The 12,216-nt window shown below is 40.7% G+C and overlaps 1 protein-coding gene across 1 annotated transcript; it reads left to right on the plus strand.

Annotated features, from left to right (window-relative positions):
• The first annotated feature begins 463 nt into the window (after positions 1-463).
• On the plus strand, positions 464-12,078 carry LOC146381328 (guanine nucleotide-binding protein subunit alpha-13). The gene is made up of 5 exons (XM_084937317.1): positions 464-804; positions 1,841-2,067; positions 5,990-6,040; positions 8,105-8,305; positions 9,806-12,078. The coding sequence occupies exons 1-5, from the start codon at positions 522-524 to the stop codon at positions 10,175-10,177; spliced, it is 1,134 nt and encodes a 377-aa protein (XP_084793443.1). The 5' UTR covers positions 464-521; the 3' UTR covers positions 10,178-12,078.
• Positions 12,079-12,216: the final 138 nt, after the last annotated feature.

Consider the following 12,216-nt stretch of genomic DNA (forward strand, 5'->3'; position numbering starts at 1 on the left):
CAATATTTCCTGCAGTCTCTGAAAGCAGCATGTCTAAAAGTGTGAAACGAATCAACCAATCGGAGCGCGTCTTTTTTTTTTCAACGTGTTTCTATACTGCACCAGTAGAGGGCGACATGCCACCACCGGTCAACTCTCCTTTTTCACTTCATATTTATTTTAATGTTAATTATGAAAACTTTATGTATTTATTTTTTACTTTAATTATAGCCGTTAACGCCTATTAATTCTTTTTATAGTGTATCATGCAATTAGACCTCTGAAACTTGAAAATGTATTCGCGTGTAAATTTCAGTATGCTGCTTATAAAGTTATTTTTGTGTGTTTCCATTCAAACGTAGCTACGGACAATATTACGTGTTTATGTGAGGCATATCCGCGTAAATAGCACAGTAGGCTGTGCCTTAAGATTGATGGTAAACAGTCAGCAGCGGTACTTCCTGAGTTTAGGGAAGGGGCTTGGTCCCGTGCCTGCGCCCGAGAACGCGCATCAAATTAGCATCGATGAAGTTTGTGCGAACATGGCGGATTTCCTGCCGACCAGGTCCGTGTTAAAAGTTTGTCTACCCGTCTGCCTGCTTAACAGCGGCGAGGTGGAACAGCTGAGAAAGTCCAAAGAGATCGACAGATGTCTCTCCAAGGAGAAAACGTATGTAAAACGGCTGGTGAAGATCCTTCTCCTCGGCGCTGGCGAGAGCGGCAAGTCGACTTTCCTCAAACAAATGCGGATCATCCACGGCCAGGACTTCGACCAGCACGCCCGAGAGGAGTTCAGAGCAACGATTTACAGCAATGTTATCAAAGGTAACCTCGCTACCGAGGGCTGGAAAGTTAAAGGGCGTGAAAATCGCCCTTTTTACTCGGTTAAAAGGCACTGGAAAGTTTCCACATCTGTTTAGCAGCGCTGGGCTGGGTGAGAGGACACATAAACAGTCTACATCTGCTCTCGGCACACCCATAGGAGCCTCGTTTGTCCTAAAAGCTGAACATTTTTAGGGGTTTAGCATAGCTATACCAAATACAGCGAATCAAGTTTTTTGTGATATCTTTAACCAACACAACCCGCGGTTTTAAATCAGCTACAGGCAAGTTTTGTTGCTCAATAACTAAGCTCGGGATGAAGCTAATGGAGGGCAACCCGCCAGTGTAGTGTGCTGTAAGGTGTTCCTCTTTGTCCACGGACTGAATGAAAGAGAAATCTTTACGTTGGTGTTGTCCACGTTAAACAAAATCGTCTGTAAATACCAACAAGGCTCAAGCGTCGCTTTTTAATAGTCACGAAATTGTATATAACCCGACAGTTATTTCGGCCATTTTCAAAGTAAGGTGTTGGTGTGACCAGCACATCCTGTACATTTTTTTTAATGAATAAACAGTTTGAAATAAACGTAAATAATAGCTGTGAATACAGGGATTTCCCCGGCTTATAATGTGGTTTTCGAAGCACATTTTCTTGTTATTTCTGGTCATTAAATCAGCAAAATGTGCTTTATTCTTGACTGAATGAAAGTTCAGTTAAAGAAAAATTGGGTAGAGTGATGGTTAGCACAAGGTGGTGATTTTTTTTTCCTTTGAGGGGAGGCTAAGACCGCTTTGGTGGAAATTTTGTGTAAGCAGGAAAAACCCTGAAATCTGTCTAGTAACAGGGTTATGTTAATCATGTGCTACCTTAAAATCAACTCCACTTTTTCTTGCCCTATCATAATTTTTTTTGTATTTTATTTATTTTTTTAGACACGGCAGGCCTCCAAAGGACACAGGTGTTGGGTTACTTTTGTTTCACCTGCCCTTCTCACTACCCTTTTCCACTATTAAGTTGCCATCTGACTTCCTTTTCCAGGTATACGTGTGCTGGTTGACGCCCGTGAGAAGCTGCACATTCCGTGGGGTGATGAAGACAACCAGCCGCATGGCGACAACCTGATGGCGTTCGACACCCGCTCAGCCAAGATGACCAGTGGGCAGCTTGAGACTTCGGTTTTCCTGGAGTACCTGCCCGCCATTAAGGCCCTGTGGGCAGACTCGGGCATACAGAACGCCTACGATAGGCGCAGGGAGTTTCAGCTGGTGGGTTAGAGCGTGCACACACACACACACACACACACACACACGCTGAAATGGCATAACTGACAGATAATGGTGGCCTAGTTTTGTCTGATAAAACGTTCTCAATCTCAGCTCTCTATCACCAGGTGCAATAAGGGTTTTCTGGTGTTTCTGAATGGGTTTTTCCAAAAAGTCATATTGATGAAAATGGCAGTGAAAACAGAAAGTGAAACTGACTTTTCAATTCATCCTCCCTTTCCTCTCTCCCTGCATCTAATTCTTTAGTCTCTGGTGCTCTCTCTGTGCCGAGTGGTCAGACATGTGATTCAATAGGCTTCCTGTTTACACCTCTCCCAGCTGCGTATATCTTTTGGCTGTCAGTGTGCACGTCTTAACTCTGTGACGTTTACCCCAGAAGAGCAGATGTGGTCGGGAGTGCGTTCACATGTCCTTTCTGGGCTGTTGATATGCTCTTATTTTATCTTTTTTTACCGTAGTTTAGGCTTCTTTTTAAAAATGACCAGCTGTCAGGGATTTTCCTGACTCAAAATAAGCCCCTTTCTCCCATGAGTGTAGCTTTACAGTTAAGGCACTGATTACTTTACCTGATTTGACAGAAATCTGTGTATTCTGGCTATTTAATAAGCCAAAGAAATGCCAATTTTATCCAAGTAAATAATCCCCAATTAAGAAAACAGTGTGTTTATCAAAAGGCTGGTGATTTTCCTGTGGCTCTTGCCAAAATGTTGTCTATGTAAGAATAACCCTGATTGCCCTGCCTTCATGTGACAAACTTAAACACTTCAGCAGTTAAGTGGCCCCCAACTGAAGACAGAATAAGGGCTGCGCTTCTCCAAGTGGCTTTCAGTAATGAAAAGCAGAAAATTACAATTTGCCAGTGGGTTGCATAAAACCAAACTTTCGTCAATGGCGTTTTGTTGCTCTGGCACACACACACTCAGCTTGTTGGTGCAAACCTTTCCAGACAGACAAGGGGAATAAGTGTGATCAGAGCAGGAATGTTGATCTGTAGTTAAACAGCTTTATGCTTACAAACAGATCCCTGGCTCTCCCACTCAGTGTTATTTGCACACAAACACTAAGAGTGTCACACACCTCGAGTTACACAAGGTCACACACACACTAACGTGCATAACCTATCTGTGTAAGAGTGTAAGTATTCATTTTGCAAATTGTCAAGTTCCTTTATTCCACCCGCCCACCCCCGAAATCTTCAAAAGCGTTAATTATCATGGAAAACATCGCACCTTTTAGACTTTTTTGAAGCTGGAGCTGTGCATTTAATAATGGAAGTGAGCTGTCACTTGGACTGATCATTCATATAAACACACAAATGTGACTCATTCGGTGACAGTAGTAAACGGAACAATGTAAGCAGCCTGCTATGGAAACAGCCTGTAACTGAAGAGCGGCAGGATCGCTAAAAGCCTGACTAGCTGTTCAGTTACTGGACGCTAGGTGTTGGTATCACAGGATCACTGTAGCCTAAGTGTGCTGCGAGGCGATCATTTGCGATACATCACAATATCTGTGAAAACGAAACAAGTAAAAACGCCCACGAAAAAGCAGGAGTCATACATTTATATTCTCCACTGTGGCATTAGGATATGTGTATCATCATTATCAGTTCACTTCAGACCATTATGTAGCTTATAATGGACCATGTGGGGATGACTAGCTATGTAAGTACATATAGATATGGCAGTGAGTCTGTGTGAACTTGCGTAAAACAGGTCATAAGCACTGCGGCAGCTGAAAGTGGTGAGGGAATCCGGGTGAAATCGCCTACGTGTGTTGATAAAGATATTGATACCACAGATGGAAGCCATACAAAATATATTGTCCCATCCTTATTTCACATGTGCACATGTTTACAGATTAAAGCTCTTTGAATTTTGGCGGATTGGTTGAACAAACTAAATAGTTGGTCACCTGTCACTTCGTCCCACTCTGGAAACTGAGGTGACATTTAATAGACTAAACAATTGATCAGAAATAGCTTTGAGCCTTTATTTGTTGTGTAATATCAGTGGAGGGTCAATGGAACACAGACACAGGGCTAAACACACACACACACACACACACACACACACACACACAATTACATATTACTGTACAGCCAAGACAGTTAGTTTATAAAACAGATAACATTTTTAATTCATATGTGACGATTAATTCATTGTTCTAGGGTACAAAGTGAAACAATATTTGACTTTAATTAGGAAAAAAAGCATTATTTTAGGGTCAAAAAAGTCTCTGTATATGTATTAAAATCAATGTATGTACAGAACAGTGTAGTTTTTGTCAAATGTCCATCTTTTATAAAACCAACCACACATTTTGAAAAGTGTTTGGGATGTTTTGGGTTCTTTTTGCCTTTTCTCTTATATTAAAATAAACTTATTATTGTTAGATGTCTTGAAATGAAACTGAATATCAATTGCAAGCTTACAGTGTACAAAACCTTAATATTAAGTTTTAATGGTGAGTACACTGTAAACCCTGAGGGCAAAAGTAATTCTGTTGGGAGCTGTTAAAATTTTTTTCCTTCTCTAAGAAGAGATTTGTGTCATTTCCAGCAGATTACCCAGAATCCCCTCATGTTGACCGTGCCCCATTTAAGCATTTGCATCACAAATCGCACGTGCCTTCAGGCTTGGTTGTAATTATCATGTTTAAAAAAGCACACACACACGTAGCGCTGTGAGTATGCACATGGCTTCTCTCACTTCCTGCAGTGCAGACGTCAGTGTTGCTCGTTACAATAGTCTTAATCTTTTCATGTGAGATTCATAGCATTAGAATTATTTAGTCATATCTTCCTTTAATGTAAGTGTCGGTTCAGATGACATATTGCTGAGTTTCAGTTTTGCTTCTGCAGGCGTTGTCATGCCTCAGCAGGGAGAACGCAGAGTGATTGCGCTTCTTGTTTCTCTTCTCCTTTTTAAAAAAAAACGGGAAAAAAAATCTGACTTGATTTTTGATTATTTCAAAACCAACCAAACCCTTCTTAGTTATGAGCTCCTTTTACTCGGGCGGAGTCGGATGTGAAATCAGAAAAGTAGCTTTTTCTTCATTTAACTCTAGTAGAGCGCCACACCATTGGGCTCCTCCCTTGGGTAATCCTAGCCGTGCACATACACACACACAGACATGCACACACAATCACAGGTTTTTCAGGTCAGGTTAGTTTTTTTTTTTTCCACTAAAGATCAAAAGGTGACCAGAAGAAGAAGCTGGGGTGGGTAATGCTGGTACATGGTGGTAAGAGAGAAATACAACCCGATCGCTGCAACTGGGAACATTTAAATGCCTATCCTGTCATTAATGCAAAATACATGCAAAAAACAAAACAAAAATCCCCTGTGCAAGTGTAGTGCGTTGCAGTAGAGGCGCTGCAGGTCACAGGAAAGACGATGGGTTAAATCTGTTTTTCTTTTTGCACACGGTGTTTTGGTTTATGTCGAGTGCAGGACCCGCACCAGCTCACAGATAAAGGAATGCATCTCAGTCCTGGCAGCCCCGTGTCTGGTCTTGCACTGCCTGCACAAAAGCAGTGTCGAAAAAGTCTTGGGAAAAAACTCAAATAAAACACTTCTAACCACACACACACACACTAACCAACACTTCTGAATACATCAAAGACACACTTAGAAACACGTGTCACAGTCTTACTAAATAATGCGCATCCTGCCTCAGTACCTCAGAACAGACTCTGCTCTGGGGCGGACACGGGAGAAAGAAAAAAAGTCAGGTTACCTCTGTCTGTGTGGCAGCTAAACACTCTCCCCACTAGTATCTCAGCGCCTTTTCCACTTGCAAACATATTGCTGCAAAATGTTTTCTGCTGATTGTGGTAAAAATGACAGAACCTAATTAATTGTGTAGAATTAACAGAAATTCCTCCTCTGTCCTGTCGCAGGGTGAGTCAGTGAAGTATTTCTTGGATAATCTGGATAAGCTCGGCGAGCCGGTAAGTTGTTTCTGCTTGTACTCTTTGTGATAATCAGACTTGTGCATGTTATAGTTAATACTGCAACATGTCCAGACAATTAAAAGTTACCTTAGAAATGACTAAGGCGGTTGTTTGCCGCAGATAATGCTGGCATTTTGTGAAAGAAGCTCCTTATATTTAATTAAGCTCAATTTTTTCAGGTGTTTAAAAGTTTAGTTAAAAAAAAAACATCAAGATGAACACAGTGAGTTCAAACAGTTTATAAACCCTTAATATTAAGTCTAAAGTCCAAAACTTGAGGGTGTTATTGAGAGTAAATCAGGGTTTTTCCTTTATTAACATGAGAGATATTTTAACCGCTCCCAACTGAGTTTTAACAATACTTCCTTTTTTCTGACATCAGCATGCTTGAAGTTGAATTGTTTTTCAGATTTCTGTGCATCATAAACACATCCTTTTTACATTGAGGACATTAAGTGTTTATACTTGTACTATTATTTATAAACACACATGCGCATGCTAGCATCTATAATCTTACTGTCTTCATGAGGTTTGTATGCGTATGTTTGTTTTGTAAATTTAATGACACTTTTATTACCAAGGTTGTGCTTACAGGTGGTGTAAGCACAAAGGCTGCTGTATTCTTTTAGATGCGTCTTTCATGTTGTGCTCTTCAATACAGCCACCTTTAGTATGAACTCGATACATAAAGTGCAGCCTTTTCTGCTCATTTCCAGCACCACCTTTTTAGACTCTACTAGAGTAGCTTTGCATGATTCATATTAAAAATAATCCTTATACTGTGCTCACTCAGATCTGTATGTCTGGGATGACAAGATTAAGGAGGTGTCACATCTTGGTGATGTCAACCAGAGCTAGGAGAAGAAAAAAATGCCATGCCATTGTCATGTTTACTGCAAGCTTCCATCATATCAGTATACATATCACAGAAAAGGGACAGAGGCTTAGCAGGTTCACCTTATATGTGTTTGAATGAATATAATGTTGCATGCACACACATCCTCATAGCTTTTGTAAATGCTATGAAGCTCAAAAGCTAGTTTTGTTTCTGTGGGTGTGTGTATGTTAACTTCACTCCTGTGGCTGACCTCAGGCTTTTTTTTGTTTATTATAGAAATACACGCACACACAGTTGCAAACCACAGTGTTCTCATTACAAATGAGCACATTTTGAATGGGCGCTACTAACATGAATGAAATCCCCCCCCTAAATGTATAATCAAACTCATAATGACTGTTTTCATAATGGCGTTGCTATGTTTTCTTTCATCACCATTTTACAAACAGCATCCATTTGTGGGTGTTTGTGTTTAGTTTATGAACATAATATTCATTTCAACTCTTTGTGCTGTCAATTGTAGCTGTGCTAGTTTCTCTCCTCCCTGTTTCACTCTGTGTATGAGTCTTTTTTATTTGGTAAGACACGTTTGAAATGCTCAAGTTATTTTTTTAACAGAACACACCTAGCCTGCATCTGGAGCCGTCCCCTCTATTAAGCAGTGAATCTGAACCTGCTAAAGCCAGTTTAACAATGATTACAAAGATGATTGGCTTGTATACAGAGCCTTTATCCAAGCTTCCTGGTGATTTTCAGTTGAAATATCCACCTTTAGATTCAGCTCCTCCACAGAGCCACAGAGGTTACAGCAGAAGCAGATGTTAAACTTATTATGTCAAACCTTTACTTTCATTTTCTACAAAATGCCGACCTTCCCATCGATTGCTTTCTGTGGGAAATCCCCATATTTGTGAATATTTACGGAACCATTTTTGTGTAGTCTTAAACTCTGCTGTGATTTCCTCAGAGCTCATAAATGTGTCATTTCCAGTCTTGCTTTTGCAGGACCCAAAGTTAGAGCTGAAGAATAAAACACATTTCTAGTATTTACAGATGAATTGGCTGCTAGTTTGAACTTTATTATGTGTCTGGTGTTTCTTCTTCAGTCTGCAAACAAATCATGGTTTGGAAAGGATTTTATATCAAACGGTTAGGTGGAAATGAGGACAAATGGTATTTTTGTCTCAATAATTAAAAGTTTGTCTTTCTGCCTCTCCTGCTAGGATTATCTTCCCACTCAACAGGACATCCTGCTGGCTCGTAAACCCACTAAGGGCATCCATGAGTATGACTTTGAGATCAAGAATGTTCCCTTCAAGATGGTGGACGTGGGAGGGCAGCGATCCGAGCGGAGACGCTGGTTTGAGTGTTTCGACTCAGTCACCTCGATCCTCTTCCTCGTCTCCTCCTCCGAATATGACCAGGTAAAAAAATGAAAGTAAACACCGCTGCTGCATCAGATGCAGAAAGAAACCATGGCATCTCATTTCCTGCCACTCACGGGCAAGCACGCTCAATACAGATAGGATGATAAGAAGCACATTAACCAGTTTGTTCTTGACAATAATGTGTGGTAACTTTTGATAACGTTTCATTGATGCTTCTGCATGTGCAGCTGCAAGACTTTCCTTAAGACGAATTAATCATTTGAGTTTCTAACTAAAGCTCTGATTTGACCACCACTTAGATGTGCAAGTGACAACTTTTGTGTACAGTTTTGAATTTCATATTTTGAGGGCACCATGGTTCATTTATTTGCTAGTCATGCTGTATTTATTTACCATGTTTCCCCTTCCATCTTCAGTATTCTAGCGACAGGCTGATGTGAATCCCCAAAATGTGACTGATATGTTTAAATGGGCACCAACAGCATGAATCGGTCTGTTCTTCATCACATTTACAAGGCTCAGTTCGGGGGGTTGTGGTTTGGTACTTTTTCAGAGCGGTGGGAAAACAGTGAGAAGACTTGCAAGACAACATTTTACAAGTACACATTAAATTGTGATGGATTGAAGTATTTACACAAACGAGAGGCTGAAATGTCCAGCAGAAACTTGATTCGAAGCTCAGAGCAGATGTAAGGATATTGCTTTGCTGCTAACTTTACACAAACTGAAATTATCTCAAGCATTAATGGAGCCAACTAACTTCTGATTGGTTGCCCCTCATATACAAAAGGCTTGAATGTCAGGCAGGTATGGCTTCTTTGACAGAACCATTTAGGAGATTTTTCACATGAAAAGACCCAAGATTAGGAAAAAACCTGTCTGAAACTGAGTGTTTACAGCAGTCTGAAGCCGGATTCCTTGACAATATTTAATATGAGTGAGTTTTATGAGTGTCCACCATTATAACAGTATATAAATGGCTGAAAATAAGAAAAAGAATGGGTCCCCTTTAAGGATTCCAATGGCATTGTTTTCTTAATGGTTGAATGTGGAATCAAGCTGCTTGAACGCAGAATTATTTGCCTCTGATTGAACCATCTCAAGTGTTTTGCCATCATAAATATGTTTTCTGGGACTTAACCAACTTCATTTTAGCTATGCTGGCCCCTAGTTTTTAATTCAAATCCCTCACTGTTTTCCTCATTTTGCTGTAACTGACTCAAAAAACAAGCTCTTGTTTGATTTGCCCTGTGCAACATACCAACTGTTGCTGTAAGAGCCATGTAATAGCAGGCTAACCCAAATAGCCTATTTTTTGGGGGGGGGGGGTTTCGTTTTGTTTTTTTTTGTTTTTTTAAACCTATTGCGCACCATAAAACTGGTTTTATGGTGCGCAATCCAAATTGACTTTGGTTAATAGGAAATGCTATTAAAAGGAAGCTTATGAATACCTGACAGGATGTAACATGTACAGGTTAAAGGATTTACACCATCCGTACTGGCAGTAGTATTTAATTCTTCCGTCATCTGTTACAGGTGCTGATGGAGGACAGGCAGACCAACCGGCTCCGTGAATCACTCGACATCTTCGAGACCATCGTCAACAACCGTGTCTTCAACAACGTTTCGATCATCCTATTCCTCAACAAGATGGATTTGCTGGAGGAGAAAGTGAAAAACGTTCCCCTCAAGGACTACTTTCCCGAGTACAACGGACCGGAGCACAGCCTGCCGGACGTCCAGGCGTTCATGGTGGACTGCTTCCGGGCCAAGAGGCGCGACTGTACTCAGAAGCCCCTGTACCACCACTTCACCACCGCCATCAACACGGAGAACATCAGGCTGGTGTTTCGGGACGTCAAGGACACCATCCTGCACGACAACCTCAAACAGCTCATGCTCCAATGACCTCTGACAACCTGTGAAAATGGAGGACCTGAACAGGGACAGACCACCCCCTCGCTCATGAAGAGGACTTGGGAGAGAGAGCAGCATCAGAAGAATCCGATGAGACGTCAGCATTCTTCTTCAGACATTTTATATTAGTTTTTACTCTCCTCTTTGAAGAGTTGGCCCTCTTGTAAGTTCAGGATTTGTTTGAGGAACGAGTAAGCCGTGCACGCCGTGGTAATATAAATGGAGAAGAAGCCTCGTTTGGATCTTGGATGACATCTGAAACCTGCTGCTTCACCTCCTCTGTCCTGAGCTCTGCATTCACAGCACGAGTTACTGGGGCTTTTTTCTCACAAGGTGTCATTGCTGGCGCCAGCAAAAGGTTTTCCAAAATGAGACGCACGGCTTCCAAACAAACGCAGGAATTAATCTAAGTAACGTTTAATTACCAATACTGTGTGTGAGAGTTGATTTGCCGAGCACTGATTCATCTACTCCAAATTTACTGTTATGTCTGTTGAAAGTTGTTGCTAAGTCATTTTAGTTCATAGGCGTGTTTGTTACACCATTCGTGTCACATTTGGCGGTCATCAGCTTTTCTTTTTTTTCCATTTCAGATCAGCAGGTTTAACGCCCGCGATCAGAAGTGAAGACGTAGTAGAATTACAGTTAAAGATTTGAGGAGTGAACTGGCTCCAGCACTGGCACCTTGTTTTGCAGAAAACTGCTTGACGAGGGCACAACCACAACAGACTGAACCTTTTATTTCCTTTGATATAATTTCTTAAGACTTAATCACTATTTAAATGTTGCTTTATTATTAAATCTTTAATCAGATAATTAAGATGCCAGTTTCCGTATAAATTGTCCCTTATTTCTGGGTGTTCAGAGGGTAAAAAGATTACCTTCTTAGGCAGGTGTGCCACTTAGTGAACATGCAGTCCACTGTTTTCTCAGGGTTGAATCAAAACCGGTGTTGATGCTGATGTAATTGTTGATGAGCTAACTGAATATTCTGATTATTATTATTTTTTTTTTTTATTTTTTAATTCTGAGTGGTGCGACTCAGCCAGGCCTCCCTGCCGTTAGCTGGGTGGTGTTTAGCACCGTATCCTCCTGGCTTTGACCACTGACATTGACCCAGAACCCCCAGCTCCTCCCTTTCTTTGTTTTCATCTGTGATTAGATGCCTTGTAAAGGGACAGTCCTCCCCTGTTTGCCTGAATCATGAATGTGTGTTAATAAATGTACAGAGATTTGCTCTAGATTGCTTGAATATACTATAACCAATATTAATGTGGTAAGATATAACCCATCATGTGAGAATATCTGTGTTGGCACTGACTCCAGGCATCTCTGAAAACCCCTTGAACATTTTTTTTCCTTGTGTTGTTTAGATTTCCCTCAAAACTACATTTTGAATTATATGTGACCAAAAAAAAAAAAAACGACAAACGAAAAGACAAAAGCTTGAATACTTTTGTTGGTGACCGTATTCTGGTCTGGGCCAATCTTTGTTAGAGCACCATTTCCAGGCACTGTTAAAATCTCTGCTTCTCTGCCAAAAAATCACCCTGTGCTTTTTCAGGACTGTGCACACTGACCGTGTCCAGTTTTACTCCAAAAATGCAGCTCGTGAGAGTTTCACTTTGCTTCCAGCCCTGGCTTTGTAAATACTGTAATCTGTTGCCATGTAAATAATATCCAGGTTTATCTCCTATATGTAAATGGTTGTAGAAATGGCTGACTTTTTTCCCATCCCGATTTTTTTGCTTTTTCAGATCACAGCTTTTCCAATGAAGATGACTTTTTGATGTAGTGTATTTGTTTTCCATCACGGCTTGTTTTTGAAATTCTTGCTTGTGTTGTCTCTCATGCCAGTCTAACCTTCTCAATAAAATCCACTTTTCTACTTATGTCTTGCTCTCTTGATATGTTTCCTTTTTTGAATAATTTGGTTCATTGTGAATCGTGAGGTGCCATTTTATGCCTGAAAAACTTGATTTTATTGTCTTTGGAAATTCACTGTGAATTTCTTTGAGGTGCAAATTTAA

This window comes from Perissodus microlepis, chromosome 8 (assembly GCF_051167445.1).
Source record: "Perissodus microlepis isolate ML-2025 ecotype Zambia chromosome 8, ASM5116744v1, whole genome shotgun sequence".
Lineage (NCBI taxonomy): Eukaryota > Metazoa > Chordata > Actinopteri > Cichliformes > Cichlidae > Perissodus > Perissodus microlepis.

Bases quoted from the DNA above. Each gene is read 5' to 3' on its own strand.
- LOC146381328 (XM_084937317.1), top strand. From the start codon at position 522: ATGGCGGATTTCCTGCCGACCAGGTCCGTGTTAAAAGTTTGTCTACCC. The intron at 805-1,840 runs GTAACCTCGCTA...TTCCTTTTCCAG, and splicing joins TTACAGCAATGTTATCAAAG to GTATACGTGTGCTGGTTGAC. The intron at 6,041-8,104 runs GTAAGTTGTTTC...CTCTCCTGCTAG, and splicing joins TGGATAAGCTCGGCGAGCCG to GATTATCTTCCCACTCAACA.